This window comes from Dendropsophus ebraccatus, chromosome 14, assembly GCF_027789765.1.
Source record: "Dendropsophus ebraccatus isolate aDenEbr1 chromosome 14, aDenEbr1.pat, whole genome shotgun sequence".
Classification (NCBI taxonomy): Eukaryota; Metazoa; Chordata; class Amphibia; order Anura; family Hylidae; genus Dendropsophus; species Dendropsophus ebraccatus.
Window position 1 is genome coordinate 39,498,506 of NC_091467.1, and position 17,355 is coordinate 39,515,860.

At 42.6% G+C, this 17,355-nt stretch overlaps 1 protein-coding gene across 1 annotated transcript in view; it reads left to right on the plus strand.

Moving 5' to 3' along the window:
* The window catches only part of ENGASE (endo-beta-N-acetylglucosaminidase), a 104,809-nt gene extending 90,599 nt beyond the window's left edge, over positions 1–14,210 (plus strand). The window contains exon 14 of the mRNA XM_069951560.1: positions 13,757–14,210. Within this exon, the coding sequence (XP_069807661.1) occupies positions 13,757–14,152 (396 nt within the window). The 3' untranslated portion in view covers positions 14,153–14,210. The remainder of the gene's footprint in view (positions 1–13,756) is intronic.
* The last annotated feature ends 3,145 nt before the right edge of the window (positions 14,211–17,355 follow it).

Consider the following 17,355-nt stretch of genomic DNA (forward strand, 5'->3'; position numbering starts at 1 on the left):
GCGTGGACTATCTTCTCCGTTTTTTTCGCGGCGTTCACCCTCCTCGTGTCACTGTATCTCCGCATCCGCCACTCCTCGTCCGCTCACCATTCCTGGCTATAGGAGGTAACGGTCTTCCCTCCACACTGTCACTGTGGAGCCCCTTGGCGCTGCTCCAAATCGCACCTGCCCGGGCTCAGCTTCAATCCCGGCCAGGCATCTCCTCAGCCAGCGGCCAAACACAGTCAGCCACGAGACCCAGCATGGCTCCAGATCAGAGAGGTACGCTACGGGGAGGCGTGTCTTAGCTCCGCCTCATACTCCTCCCCCCTACCCATTCCTTAATTCAAATCTGCTGCGGATGCGCAGCAGAAAATCAGCTGCGATACTGTACGTGTGAAGCTACCATAATTGGTTTTATTTAGCAAAAGACTTTCCTTCTGTACTGAAAAAGCTGTTTTCCTAGCTCCCCCCTCACTTGAGAAGAAGATGGATTTCTGTGTCAATTATGCTCTATAGAGAGAGGAGGGGTTGAGAGGAGTGAGTAAACACGGAGGAGAGAAATAGCAGTCCTGCACAGCACAACACCCTGCAATCTTTTCTCAGCAAGTTCCTAGATAAACACTGACCCTTCTGACCTATGTAGACTGTCTGGCCACCTAAAACGCAGGATTTAAACAGTTGACCTTCATGTCTCCTCTTCCTGCTCACTCATCTTCCTCGGCCCCTCCCCCCCTCTATAGGATATAATGGACACAGCAGAACCCTTCTTATCTGTTCATTATCAGGCAAATCAGTCTTCATTGCAGAGAAGCCGGTAAAGAAGTCAGGGGGGAGGCTGGTAAATTGCTTTTCGAGTACAGAAAGAGGCTTTTTTGCCTTATAAAACCTATTATAGAGTTCATCAAAATCGCTTATACTACTGATTTCTGAAAAAAAAAATTACAGTTACACTTTAAGGGTACCTTCACACGTACCGGATCCGCGGCGGATTTCACGCTGCGAGTTTGCAGCAAAATCCGCTGCGGATCCTGGTATAATGAAGGAAAATACATTCCGCTGCAGATATGCGACCCGGCCTCTCGCAGCCTTGGCCCGAAGCATACATTTCCTGTGTGAAGCTCCCGGCTCCCCTGATTGGCTGATGAGGAGCGAGGGAAGCCGGGAGCTTCACACAGCTGTGGCGCCGAGAAGGTAATGTATGGGCCGGGGCTGTGGGCGCCCAGGGGTTAATGGGCAGGGTCGCATATCTGCTGCGGATTCGGTACGTGTGAAGGTACCCTAAAGGAATCCGTCAGCTACAATTCACGTACCAAACTGACACTGCTATAGCTATTAGGCCAAGGAGACAGATGGTACCTTACTGTATCTGTCTCTGCTTCCAGAAGTTTGAAAAATGTTTTTATTCTCTGGTACAAAGAAGAAGCTGAAAGCTGGAATGCTCTCTCTCCTCCCTGCTTTATTGACACCTGGAAGCTGGAGTCCTACGCAGGTTCAGATAAGGAGGTGTTAGGGTTATTCACACATCAGCAGAATTCTAGAAACATAGAAGATTGGCGGCAGAAGAAGACCGCTTGGTTCATCTAGTCTGCCCCTTTAGTATTTCCCTTCTTATTATCTTAAGATAGATATATCTTTATCCCAGGAATGTTTACTTTCAGTTACTGTAGATTTAGCGACCACATCTGCTGGAAGTTTGTTCCAAGCATCTACTACTCTTTCAGTAAAGTAATATTTTCTCATGTTGCTTCTGATCTTTCCAACAACTAACCTCGCTGTGTTCTCTTGTTGAATTAATTTCTTTTTCTAAAAACTCTTACCTGCTCAACCTTATTTAGTTCTTTTGAAACTTTTCAGTTTGTTAATCATGTCGCCCCTTTCTCTTCTTTCCTCCAGACTATACTGACATAATTCTGTCCGTGCACAGACAGTGTTCTGCAGACCTGGACCTCGGAGCTTCCAGCATCATGATTATGTCGTTGGGACAGAATTCTGCATGTGCACGGACAGAATTCTCCTGACATGTAAATAGGCTACAGCTTGCTGCACTTTAGGAGCTTGGTGAAATCTTTTTTCTACACACAGTACTTTGTACAGTACTTCAGCAGTTTAAAACATGAATTATAGCTGACAGATTAAAGCAACTCTGTACCCACAGTCTGCTCTCCCCAAACCGCTTCAGATAGCTGCTTTTAACCCAAGATCTCTTAATCCAAGATTGTCCTAAAAAAACTACTTTTAAACTTGCACCCCTGTGTCAAATTAGCGTGGCCTAGAGTGTCTATGCCCTAGGCTTTCACCGCCTCTCCATCCCTCCTCCCCATCCCTCCTCCCCGCCCTCTTCATCATTAGGAATGGCCCTGGTAGAATTTCTCCTATACCTTACTTGTCTGAAAACTGCACAGGTGCCTTTAACAATCCAACACTTGTGCACTGCTCAAACAGGCGATGAATAGGAGCATGTCTGGAGCATTCCTAGTGATGAGGAGAGCGGGGAAGAGGGACGTAGAGGCGGTGCAAGCCTAATGCACAAACACTCTAGGCCACGCCAATTTGACACTGGGCTGCAAGTTTAAAAGTTGTTTTTTAGGACAATAACTGCATCACCTGCCGAATGGACCCCAGGTCAGATCTTGGATTAAAGCAGCTATCCGAATGTCCAAGCAGTTTGGGGAGGGCAGATTGTGGGTACAGAGTCGCTGAGAGAGCAGCTAATTAGTATTGGTTGTATCTCTCTGTAACTCCTCATGTCAGCTCAGGCTGTCAAGAGTTTAAATACAGTATAGTGACTCCTCACCCTTTTACACCTACACCCCCGCCCCACCCCCTTGCGTGTCATCTTCTGTCTCATCCACATGCAATTGTGCTACAGTTCCTGTAGCTTCTCTCCCTTCCCTTTCCTTTCTTCCACTGATAACATTCTCTTGCAAAGTGATTGAGAGCCTGAAGCATGACACGTATGCTTAAAACTTCCATGTGCAGATGCAGCAGCCGAGTCCTGTAACTTCTGTACATCAGCCCTATTGTTCTTAATAGGGCTTGTGTATGAAAGTCACAGATGCTTAAAGTGACACTGTCACCCCCTATTTGCATTTGTTGTGAAGGGTAAATGTTACAGGTTTCATTACTTATTTTATATCACACCTCATGGTGCTTGTTCTGGTAAAAAGTTGTTTTTATCACCTGTAGATTGGTATATGTGGGCGGGGACTTGCGGCCTTTGTGCCTCATTGCTCCGCCCCTAGCACCACTTAGCCCCACCCCGTCCGGGTGGGGCCTAGAGCTTTAGACTGACCCATCCAATGGTTGCTAAGGGGCGGGGCCTATGCGGTGATGACGTCACGGATGGGGCGGGGCTAAGTGTCGCTAGGGGCGGAGCGATGTGGCACAAAGACCGCCCACATATACCAATCCAGATAAAAACGACTTTTTACCAGAACAAGCACCATGATGTGTGATATAAAATAAGTAATGAAAGCTGTAACATTTACCCTTTATACCTGTGGAGAGCAGTCAAAATGCAAAAAGGGGGTGACAGTGTCACTTTAAGGTGTTTCTGCGGCAACTCCAACTTCCATCGGAGGCTGTGGAGCAGATGGCAGTGATGAGCAGCAGGGGATCTGAAGCAGCTGTATCGGAAGATACAGGGGACCAGGGTATGTAAGTATCACCTATTGGTTTTTGTTTTATACCTCCCCCAGCAATGTGTAAATATATTTGAAAAGAAAAATACACTTAATGGGGTAGTTTAAAAAAAAAAATCTTTCACATCAACTGGTAGCAGAAAGTGCCAGAAATTTGTAACTTACATCTATAAAATCTCAACTTTTGCAGTACTTGCTGTATGTCCAGCAAGAAGTGTTATTCTTTTCAGTAAAGAGAAATTAGAAGAGTCTTTGGCGATTTGTTACTGCTCTGGACAGCTCCTGACAGACAGAGATTGCAGCAGAGAGTACTGTTTCAGAAAACACCACTTCCTGCATTACATACAGCAAGTGATAAGTACTGGAAGTGTTGGGATTTTTTAATTGAAGTAATTTACAAGTCTCTGACACTTTCTGGCACCAGTTTATTTGACAGAAAAAATATTTTGGTGACCAACCCCTTTAATAGGTATCACTGCATTTGTAACAACCAATACTATAAAATACATTATTCTTTCCTTATGGTTATTTTCTATCTGTCTAAAATTACTACATTGACTACATTGACAATTAAAAAAAAAATACTATGGAGGACAGTAAGCTTTTTTTTTCTTTTTTTTCCAGCAGTATGTTTCTATGCTAGAGTAAGGCTGGGTTCACACTACGTATATTTCAGTCAGTATTGTGGTCCTCATATTGCAACCAAAACCAGGAGTGGAATAAAAACACAGAAAGGCTCTGTCCACACAATGTTGAAATTGAGTGGATGGCCGCCATATAACAGTAAATAACTGCCATTATTTCAATACAACCGCCATTGTTTTAAAATAACAGCAAATATTTGCCATTAAATGGCGGCCATCCACTCAATTTCAACATTGTGTGAACAGAGCCTTTCTGTGTTTTCAATCCACTCCTGGTTTTGGTTGCAATTTGAGGACCACAATACTGACTGAAATATACGTAGTGTGAACCCAGCCTTAAAGTAGAGGATTATTGCTTACCATACTTATGCCATATCCACAGCTACAGCATCTCCCAGAACGGTGCATTATTTGTGCTATCCCAGAACAAGGAGGGGGTGGTTTTCTGGAAGTATAGTATGTTTTTACTTACTGTATTTTCCTGCATATAAGACTACTTTTTAACCCCTTTAAGAGCACCTTGGGTGCCGGCCCTTTCAGAGTGAATTCTGTGATGGCCCTTTAAGAGCAAATTCGGTACCTGCCCTTCAATAAAGTGACTCCAATACCTACTCCTTAAGAGTGTATATGCAAAGAGAAAAAAAAAAAATCACAAACGGCGCTGCATGTGCAGGTCAAAACACACTCTGGAAGAACATGAATGTGTGTGCAAATGCACGTTGGTCGTACCCAATTAGGCACAACTCTAATATGTGCTCTGGATCAAAGGGGGATGCTGGCTACCACATTCTGATTCTCCAGGATGGATCCTCGGTGTCAATCACAAAGGCAGTACTGGAAAGAAGTTGGCACAAACACCCCCTCTGGAACACCGGCCACATTCCCCTGTGCTTGATCTTAATGGAAAGAACTCTCAAGACTGGTGTAGAATCAAATTAAGGCTTTTATTCAATGTGACGCGTTTCAAGGGCACAATCCCCTCTTCATCATGCATGGTATAGGTAACAAACAACAATCTTTTATATTAAAAGAGTAATGGATGACCCGGAAGTGCTTCCTGCACTCAGATGACCTCTGACATCATCATCCCACATTACACAGATGCAAAGTACATCTTTTAAACTACTCTATATACAGTAGGTTAAGTAAAATAAATAAAAAAAAACACATCCTCATAAAAAAAAAGTTAAAAGTTTAATTCATTCGCAGTTAATGGATCTATGGGGGATTCGAGCCTAGGAGTGTAGCATTGTGACTGTGTTGCGATGGGAGGGGAGTCACAGCCTCTATGATGTCTGAGGTGAAGATTCACATATATTTATACCTATGGGTAAAGGGCCTATTACACTGGTTGTTAAGAGGAGCAAACGAGCGCTCTCAGTGCTCGTTTGCTCCTCGTTCCCCGCTCGCTGCCGCCGCTATTCACGGACGATAATAGTTCCGTGGAATAGGGCCTTAAGCTTCTGTGATCACATATAGTACACGTCATTGTGTTATTTAACAAATGCTGCCTTTTTATTGTCTTATATTGATTTCTGATTAGCAGAGATTTGATGTAGGTTTTAAGATCATAATTAATTATACAGTATAAATTCATAACCACTCGTTGTAGGGTGGATCTACCTTGTATTCCATAGTATCAATATAGGGATATATGTAAAAAGAAATTTACCATATTGATATGAAATTTTTCTTCATTCTCACTAAAGAATTGATAGTATAGAACGAACAGAATTTCAACATATAATTAGTATTAAAAAAAAATCCTCTGAACCCATGATATTGGGGGATCCACATTGGTCGTAGGCCAGATACTTACCACTAGACCATTTAGACATGGGAACTCAAGTAGTTGATATTGTTAATGATCTATGTCCAGCACTATAGATCAAGCACAGGGGAACGTGGCTGGTGTTTTAGAAGGGGTGTTTGCGCCAAACAAATTCCACAAACTTCTTCCCTGTACTGCCATAAGTAGCCGTAAGTATCACGGGTTAAACTTTCTCTTAAAGGGAAGTCACTGTTAAAGGGGTGCTCTTTTCAAGCACTATGGGGGATATTTATGAAAGGGTGTAAATATACACCTGTTGTAAATTGTCCACAGCAACCAACCACAGCTCCTCTTTTATTCTACCAGAGCTGAAAGCTGAGCTGTGATTGGCTGCTGTGAGCAGTTTACACCAGGTGTATAATTACACCCTTTCATAAATCTCCCCCTATGTGTTTTCTCCTAGAAAGCTAGTTACAGTGCTTGAAAAAGCACTACATCGTAATTCCTTTTCTACTTCTTCTTTCTTTTCTTCTTTTTCCATCTTTCTTCTGTGATTAATACAGCTTTGCACAGACTCTATTCAAACTGCGTTTCAAAGCCCTTAGTGGTGAGAGGTGTGCTAAGTATTTTAGAGGTTTTGAATAAATTTACATTTAAAGACCCATAATTTCCCATAGGAAATAGTGGCCCAGCAGAAACAGCCAATCACAGCACATATGCAAATAGCTGAAATGTAGCAGCCAATAGAAATTTGTTTAATGCTTGACAACATCCTTGAAGTCACATGTCTCTACTGGCCAATAGAAGATGTCAGGTGCTTATCTTTTAGCCTCACTGACAAAAATACAGATTGCCAAAATTCAAGCAATTTTCTTTATAAGGCTGTTGTAGATGTCACTTTCAAGTTGCCAGTACCAAATTCGCTCTCAAAGGGCCAGTGCAAAAGTTGCTTTTAAAGGGCCGGTACCAAAGTCGCTCTCAAAAGGAAGGTATCAAGGGTTAAAGATTCTCTTAAAGGCGTCTTCTTCTTTCTCCTCTCACGGTCAAGTGGCCAGTACCAAATTCGCTTTTAAAGGGCAAGTACCTAATTTGCTACTGGCCCTTTAACAGCTAAGTCACTTTTAAAGGGACAGTACATTAATAACTCTTAATGGGATGGCACCACAGTTACTCCTAAAGGGAGGGTACCAAAGTCGCTCTTAATGGGAGGGTATCAAGGCTTAAAGTTACTGTTAAAGGGGTGCTCTATTTAAGCAAGTTCTACATAGAGATTTCCACAAGATTGTCATGGTAACCAAGCAATTTTCTTTACCATTATAAGGCTTCTGTGGATGTCACTGTTAAGTAGTCGTTATCGAAATCACTCTTAAAGGGCCGGTACTGAATATGTGCTTAAAGGGCTGGCACCAAAGTCGCTCTTAAAATGACAGTACCAAAGTTGCTCTTAAAGGGAACCTGTCACCATGAAAATGCTTCCTAAACTATTGGCATCATGTTATAAAGCAGAAGGAGCTGAACAGATTGTTTTGTGGGAAAAATTTAAGCATATTTTATTGATTAAAACTAGGGATGGTCCGAACCTGCCAGGGTTCGGGTTCGTACAAACCTGAACTATCGGCAATGATTCCCGCTGTCTGCCCGCTCCGTGGAGAGGGTGGGTACAGCGGGAGGACTGCCTGAAAAACTGGGATCATTCGTTTGTACGAACCCGAACCTCAGCAGGTTCGGACCACCCCTATATAAAACCTCTGTTGTTTTCTTGCTAAAGAGTTCAGTCCACTGGACTCTTTAACACAGACTGAGCAAGGATTTCAAATCAACAAGTTACAAGTTATACCGAATCTTTTCCCACAAAGATAAATATTAATTTGCTCAGTTCTTTCTGCTCTATAACATAATTTATACAGATAGCATTGTCTTGGTGATGGGTTCCCTTTAAAAGAACGTTACCAAAGTTGCACTTAATGGGATGGCATCATAGTCGCTCTCATAGAGCCAGCACCAAACCCACTCTAAAAGGGCACCAAAGTAAATCTTAAAGAGACGTCACGAAAGTCGCTTTTTAAAGAGTGATACATAAGTTGCTCTCAAAAGGACGGTACATAAGTCACTTTTAAAGCGACCGCACCCAAGTTGCTCTAAAGAGACTGCACCAAAGTTGTGTTTAAAGGGACTGCACCACAGTTGCTCATAAAGGGTATGCGCACACTGAGGAATTTAGACGGAAAATCCGTGATCATTCTTTGGACGGAGGAAGGAATCCGCCCGTGCATAGAATGGAGTCTATGACACGGGAGGGACGGATTACGCAACGGACTTTCCGTCTAAATTCTTTAGTGTGCACATACCCAAAGGGAGGATACCAAGGTTACTCTTAAAGGAAGGGTTTCAAGGGTTAAACATTATCTTCAAGGGAAGTCACTGTTAAAGGGGCACTCTTTTCAAGCACTGTGTATTTTCTCCTGGAAATTAACATCTAGTTCTTCTTTTTCCAGCTAATTTTCTGCAATTAATACAGCAAACCGCTTTACACACAGACTCCGTGAAACTGTGTTTCAAGGCCCTCAGCAGGGACAACCAGCCAATCACAGCTCATATGCAAATAGCTAAAATGTAGCAGCCAATAGAAACTCACAGGTTCTTCACTCAATGACTGACAACATCCACACAGTCACATCTCCTTTATTGCAAGCCACACCGTGTCAAACTGGCAATTTTTTTTTCTATAAAGTTTTTTTGTTTTTTTTTAAGGGAACTCGCTGAGCAGCAACACAAGGCTGGGCCATTTAGGTCATTATAATTATTTGTCATTATTAGGAGGTCTCAGCAGAGACTTGGATGTGTATAACCAGGTATACAGCTATGGTCACACTACAGGATGTGTATATACAGGTATACAGCTATGTTCACACCCGGGCTGTGGAGTCGGTTAGCCGCAGCCCCAACTCCGACTCCTGAATTTTATCAGGTCCGACTCCGACTCCTGCTCCTTCATAAATGGCCAGTCATGTACCAGGGGAGTTATTTATCACACTGGCTCAGCAGCTTCTCTCTAATGTCCTACATGATCCTGAGGCGACCTTTGAGGGAATAAGGCAAATATATAAAGCGGATTCGCCTGTGTGTGCAGTGGATGCAGCCAGTCTCCAGCCTTCATGTCCTGAACTACTCACAACTAGACTAGATGGAGCAGGTGTTTTTTTTCCTGCTGACAATCTTCTATGTTTCTAACTTAATATTTACCATACACACAAACACTGCTAACAATTCCCGATACCTGTAATATAGATGCCAGCCATAGTGATATAGAGGGGGTCACACATAGTGACAAAGAGAAGTCACACAGTGATATATAGGGGGCACTGTGGGTGTGGGGGCACGCCATAGCACACACACAGCCTGCTGCAGTCATAGCACAAACACACACAGCCTGCTGCAGCCATAGCTTACACACACACACACACAGCTGCAGCCATAACACACACACAAACAGCCTGCTGCAGTCATAGCGCGCATACACACACACACACACACACACACACACACAGCCTGCTGCAGCTACAGCATACACACACACATACAGCTGCAGCCATAGAACACTAAAGAAAAACACCACATTGAGGTCAGCGGTTACTGCTAAACTACTTATGTCTTTTCCTTTTCCTTCTCTATATTGCACAAGATATCTTCATGTTACACTGCTGCTCATATACAGTCATCCAGCATCCAGGAAGTGAACAGCACAGATCTCCCCCCACACAATAGACTCTTCCAGCTCAGAAACAAACTGCCAAATAGTGACTCACAACTTTTCCTTGACCACCCTTATCTACTAGGACCTGTGTCCTATTAGAATGTTGCTTATAATATATATTGATGAACAAAACTTGATATCAAAACTCAATTTTAAATAGTTCTCAGAATTTTTTTTAAGCTGGAGTCGGGGACGGTACATTTTTTCCGACTCCAGCCAAAACTAGTTCCGACTCCACAACTTCGACTCCAACTCCACAGCCCTGGTTCACACTACAGGACGTGTATATACAGGTATACAGGTACTACAGAACGGATGTATGCAGGCACTACAGAACATGTTTATAGAGACACTAAAGGACGTGTACAACCAGGTATACAGCTAAGTACACACTACAGGATGTGCATATACAGGTATACAGCTATATACACAATACAGGACGTGTATATAGAAGTATACAGCTATGTAGTACATAGCTGTATACCTCTATATGCACATCCTGTATTGTGTACAGAGCTGTATGCCTCTATATGCACATCCTGTAGTGTCTGTATACCTCTATAAACACGTTCTGTAGTGCCTGCATACATACGTTCTTTATTGCCTGTATACCTGTGTATACAAGTCCTGTAGTGTGTACATAGCTGTATTCCTATATATACACGTCCTGTAGTGTGTACATAGTATGCACACACAACAGGATGTGTATTAACAGGTATACAGCCATGTACATACTTCAGCTGTAGGAGCAGTGCAGAGTAGAAAAGCTGGGACAACCCCTGTAGGTGTCATCTGTTTTTATACTGGAAAGTCACAGGTCGGTGTATCTCACAAACTGCACTATATTGAAGCGTATGTACTGCATTAAAATCCTTTGATCAGGTATACACACATATATACACACACTGAGGTTCACATTGGTGTCACATTCCATTATCACTTACAGAAATAAAATTTGGAACCCAACAGGTGGTGTTCAAAACATGGACACAGGTGGGATCAGAGCCTTAGTGAGTCAGATGATCAAAAAAGTACAATATAGTATTCAGTTCACAAGGGCTTCTGTTCCAATCCCATGTAAACAAAGCTCCAGATCCTGCGTAGGGTATGTGCACACTACGGAATCCCAATGGAAAACCAGTTACGGATTCTGCAGCTCGCACCCGCTCGCGGACTCTGGCGGCCGCGCGCATTTCCTTTCCACCCTTGCCATAGACACCATTCTGTGTGAGAGCGGCTGGGAGAGGAGCGTGACCTGTCAGTGTCCTCGGGCAGGGGGCAGGTGAAAATACCGCAGATACCATCCCGGCGAAGTTGAGGTCGGTTAACCGACGCTAGGGGCGCTATCGGTATTTCCACAGTATTTCGGCCAGCCTTACCTTATGCTGCTTGTGTCACTGCAGAGTGCAGGGCCATTTAGGATTATTTGCATGTCCAGTGGTTTGCAATAAATTAGAATATCAACAATATTTATTTTTTTTCCCCAGTAATTCAATTCAAAAAGTGACCTCATATATTCTATAGAGTCATTATATACAGAGTGAACTTTTTCAAGCTTTTATTTCTGTTAAAGTTAATGATTTGGGTTTTTCTGTTTTGGCTGTAATCCATAAAGTCAGTATTTCAGAAAATTAGAATATTATATAAAACCAACTTTAAAAAAAAATGTTTTTAACACAGAAATGTCGATCAAATGAAAAGACTGTACAGTAAATGCCCTCAATACTTGGTCGGGGAACCTTTTGCATGAATGATGGTATCAATGCGGCATGGCATGGAGGCGATCAGCTGATGGCATTGCAGAGGTGTTATTGAAGCCCAGGTTGCTTTGATAGCAGCCTTAAGCTTGTCTACATTGTTGGTTCTGGTGTCTTTCATCTTCCTCTTGACAATACCCCATAAATTCTCTATGGGGTTAAGGTCTGGCCAATTTGCTGGCCAATCAAGCACAGTGATGCTGTGGTTAGTAAACCAAGTATTGGTACTTTTGGCAGTGTGGACAGGTGCCAAATCCTGCTGAAAGGTGAAAATTCTATCTCCCAAAAAATTTTCAACACAGAGAAGCATGAAGTGCTCTATTATTTCCTGTTAGACGGCAGCATTGACTTTGGGTGTTGATGAAACACAGTAAACCTACACCAGCAGATGACATGGCTCTCCAAACAATCACTGATTGTGGAAACTTCACACTAGACCTCAAACAACTCTTCCTCCAGACTCTGCGACCTTGATTTCCAAATTAAATGCAAAATTTACTTTCATCTGAAATCAGCACCTTGGACCACTAATCAACAGTCCAGTTCTTCTTTTCCTTGCCCAGATAAGACGCTTCTGACGTTGTTTATTGGTCAGGAGTGGCTTGACACATGGGATGCAACACTTGCCCATGTCCTGCAGACGTCTGGATGTGGTGGCTTTTGAAGCACTGACTCCAGCAGCAGTCCACTCTTTGTGAATCTCTCCCAAATTTTTGAATGCCATTTTCATTACAATCCTGTTAAGACTGCGGTTCTCCCGGTTGCTTGTGCACCTTTTTCTACCAAACGTTTTCCTTCCACTCAACTTTCCATTAATATGCTTTGATACAGCACTCTAAGAACAGCCAGCTTCTTTAGCAATGAAGTTTTGTGGCTTACCCTCCTTGTGGAGTGTGTGAATGACTGCCTTCTGGACATCTGTCAAGTCAGCAGTCTTCCCCATGATTGTGTTGCATACTGAACCAGACCTTTTATAACACTTAGGAAGCCACTGAAGGTGTTTTGTGTTAATTATTCTAATTTTCTGAAGTACTGATTGTTTTTTTCTTGGCTGTAATCCATAATTATTAACTTTAACAGAAATAAATGCTTGAAAAAGTTCACTTTGTATGTAAGGACTCTATAGAATTTATGAGGTCACTTTTTGAGTTGAATAGCTGAAAAAAAATTTTTTGACTGATATTCTAATTTATTGCAAACCACTGTATATGCATCTGCCTCATCTTTGCAGTAAACTGCTGAAGAATATGCTTTTCTTTGTATTAGTGTTTCCCATGGTATGCACTGACAGTATGTGATTTTATGTGTAAGAACCAGAATCAATGCACCCTTAGTAAAAGCACATTCTGCTGTGGTGTAAAACATTAGTAATACAATGAAATACAAGACATTAAAGCTGTTTTGCCAGATGATGGGTGTCAAAGCAACTCTATAACCACAATCTGACCCCCCCGAACCACTTGTACCTTGTTATAGCTGCTTTTAATCCAAGATCTGTCCTGTGGTCCGTTCGGCAGGTGATTCAGTTATTGTGTTACAAAAACAACTTTTAAACGTACAGCCCCGTGCCCTATGGGCGTGGCTTAGAATATCTGTGCCCTTACTTTGCACCACTCCTCTGTCCCTCCTCCCCACCCTCTTCATCTTTAGGAATGCCACTGGAACATTTTCTCCGTGCTGAACATTTGCACAGGTGTCTTAACGATCCAGCCCATGTGCCGGGCTGAAACAGCTGACGCATAGTAGGCAATCTGCCTGAAGCATTCCTAATAAAGAGGAGGGTGGGGAGGAGGGACAGAGAGGTTGTGCCAGCCTAATGCATACACAATCTAGGCCACTCCCGTAGGGCATGGGCTGCCAGTTTAAAAGTTGTTTTTTAGAACAATAACCGCATCATCTGCCAAACGGACTGCAGGACAGATCTTGGATTAAAAGCAGCTATCCGAAGGTACAAGCGGTTTGGGGGGGTCAGATTGTGGGTACAGAGTCACTTTAAGTATTGGGAGGGGGAAGGGTCTGACCACTAGGATTCCACACAATTGTGAGAATGGGGTTCTTGAGCTTCTATCTGAACAAAGGAGTACTGCGCCTACTTGACCTCTGTCAGTTGAGTATGTGATGCCGCTGCATTGGTTTAGGGAAGGGGGGGGGCTAATTGGTGCCAGTGGTGCCACCTATTTAACTGTTATTCCTCAATTCTATTGTAGGTTTTAGATGCTTCTCTACCTCTGCAATATTCTGCCCAGCCTTCTGACCTCACATTATCTCATATACATTGGCGAAGAGACCAGCAAAGCAATCAGTTGTATGTCAGCGTCACCCTTCACTGGAGCCATCCTATGGACAACATTCGTCACTTTCGACTGTATTGCCGTGGTGTTACATGTCATCAAGCTCCAGAATCCAAGCCTCATCTCCTTGCATTGGCGCATGCTTGCATTTACCGTGTGGTTGATCTAGCTGTACCAGATCCATGTCCACCAACTCCTGGAAGGCTAGAGTTTGCAGTTCAGCCTGTTAGCAAGTATACTGTTGAACTCTTACCTCCTGTATGGGGACAACTAGTCTTGGAGTTTGTGGAGCAGACACACACTGAGGTGTAACAAATATTGTATGTTTTTTCAATACATTAACAAATAAACTGGGATAATTTTGGTCACAGTCTCAGTAGTACCAGTACATTTAGCTTTGCAAGGAAATGACAAGAAATTTGTCTTGTTATAATTTGCAAATATTCATTGTTGTTAAACCTTTCTCAGTTATCAATAATTAACTTTGTACATTGATTATTGATTCATTATGGTAATTTATCATTACATAGACCCCTGCCCATTTTAAATGCTGTTATAGTATCTGCAATTACTATCTCTCAGGGTTGGGCAGTCCATAATTTGATAGCTCTAACTCATGGGTCTCCAAACTGCGGCCCTCCAGCTGTTGCGAAACTACAACTCCCATCATGCCTGGACAGCTAAAGCTTTGGATTTGGCTGTCCAGGCATGATGGGAAATGTTGTTTTGCAACAGCTGAAGGGCCGCAGTTTGGAGACCCATGCTCTAACTGAAAAGAACCCTACATGTTTTATTGATGACTTAAAGGGGAACTCCAGGTAGAGGTTAAAAAAAGGAAACGTCTGCAGAAGCATATAGCATTACTTACCTATCTATCCCAGTTTTGAAACTACCAAAAATACATTTGTTTTGGGGAGTTTTGTTCTATATCGTGTTTCTGTACATCCTGGTTGATCAGTTCCCAGAATGCAGTACTGGTTCCAGAATGCAATGCTTTCCCTCAGCTGTTCATCATAGTCCCCCACCCTGCCTATTCCCCGTTGCAGAACATCTAGGCTGTGTTCACACATTGCAGTTTGATTGTGTTACTGAATTATTTGCAGTAATTTATCACTGTGTTCCCACCCACACAGCCCACTGTATTCTCTACCTGTAACACCACACAGCACGTTATATCTGTACCTATATCTATATCTCTACCTGTAACACCGATATTGGAATAAAGTAAAAAACTTTTTAAATTACTTTTTTTTCTTTTTTTCATATATTATGATCAAGCATCTTTTATCTTTGAAGTTGAGCCCCACAATAAGGACTTTATCTCATATTATCTTACATGGGATATACTGTTTGTGCCGTGTTTTTTCTCCAGGTGGGATTGGCAGTGTCGGCTCTGATCCTCTCTGCCGTTTAGCATAATTTACTTTTGTTACTGCATCATTTTTGTGAATATGCTGCAGTACTGCAATGAAACTCTAACGTGTGAAAACAGCCCTAATTTCACTGCACACTTCTGCAGCACAATCAGTGAAGTTGAAGCAGCTGCTTCTGGCTGTTCAGAGATGGTGAATCACTCAGGGGATTGGGGGATCCAGCCAATGTGAATTGCCACAGAGGCCATTTTTCTTCACTTTCTGGATTTCAAACAGCTACCAGTGTGGCAGAACCGCATAGATATGGTAATACATTATATAGACACATCTATATGTTTTCCTCATGTGGAGTTCCCCTTTAACCTGCTCCCTTGACACAAAAACATGTCTTGTACATATCTTGGAATAAATGCCTATTTTGTGTATTTACCACACATTCACTATGGCAGCATTATAGAGACATTTTAATTGGGTGCCACTGTTGCAACAAGTCGGTTCATAATATTTGAATCCCCCTAGGGTCCTTCTACACACACAGATTTCTTGGCCATGGGGGCCACAAACGAGCGCCAATCAGCAAGATCATCAGCTTAGGCTGCATGAACGATCCTTGTATCCCTCATGCAGCCCTTGAAACTGACAGCACAGATATGTATATACCCTTGCTGTCAGTTTTCATCAGTCTATACCTACCAGCCACACTGCTTGTGATCCGGTATCTGGTTTTAGGGTCCTTATGGGGGCTGTATATTTAGGCCTTGTCTCCTCCAGTTGTCAATGGTTATGGGGGAGACGGGGCCTGAATTTATAGCAGGAGTGAACCAGATGCCAGATCACAAGCAGCCTGGCTGGTAGGTAGGGATGGTCTGAACCTGCCGAGGTTCGGGTTCGTATGAACCCGAACGCTCGGCAGCAGATTCCCGCTGTCTGCCCGCTCCGTGGAGCGGGTGGATCCAGTGGGAGTAACGCCCTGAAAACTGGGATACAGCCTATGGCTATGGCTGTATCCCAGTTTTCCAGGCGGTCCTCCCGCTTGATCCGCCCGCTCCACGGAGCGGGCAGACAGCGGGAATCATTACCGAGGGTTCGTACGAACCCGAACCGAACTCGGTTCGGACCATCCCTACTGGTAGGTATAGACTGATGCCTGTGATCTGGAAATTGACAGAACAAATATATACATATTCATGCTGTCAGTTTCCCTTTATCTTTCAAGGCTGCAAAAGTCCCTGTTAACACAGGATGATGTGCAGCTGATGAAAAAAATGTTTTAAACTGGCTCAAAAGATGAGGTCAGTCAATAATTGGGCCTGGTCTTATGGTGTGTTTACACAGAGAGATTTATCAGATTTTGAAAGCCAAAGCCAGGAATGGATTTAAAAAGATGAGAAATCTCAGTCTTTCCTTTATGACTTATTCCTTGTTTATAGTCTGTTCCTGGCTTTGGCTTCAAAAATCTGTCAGAAAAATCTCTGTGTAAACACACCATTAGACTGATCACTGTCACTTGTACACAGGCCAATTAGGTCAACAAATTTTCAAAAGTTGTTTGGTTTAGAAATAAAATTATCCATTTCTTAATGATTTTTATGTGCTGAATTCAAATATCACAAGGAAAAATGTTAATTGGCTCTAGTTTCTATGATATCGCAGAGTTCTCATGTTACTGTTTTGTGAATTGTATAGAATACAGTATAATAGCCAACATATTTATTACTTCTGCAATCATAAGGAAGCAAGTTTACTGTTCATAAACTTTTGAAATATATTCATAGGAAGCTTAGTTCCATCTGAAATCAACTCCAATTTACAGGCAGATCCAAGAATTTTTACAAATTAATTATGTTTATCGAACTCTTGAATGTAGGTCCTTATTCAATGGCTTCTCGGTGCATATACACATGTCCTTTGTATTCATACATGGGATTGTCTCTGATAACTGTCCAACAGTAATCTGCAAGCATTGATGGGTTCCATTTACCCTGATACCTTAGGCTAGGTTCACACTGCGTTTTTGCAATCAGTTTTTTTAACGGTTAAAAAACGGATGCATTTGTGTGCATCCGATTTGATCCGTTTTTCCATTGACTTTCATTATAAAAAAGAAAAACGGATGGAAACGGATCCTTTTTTTTAACGGAC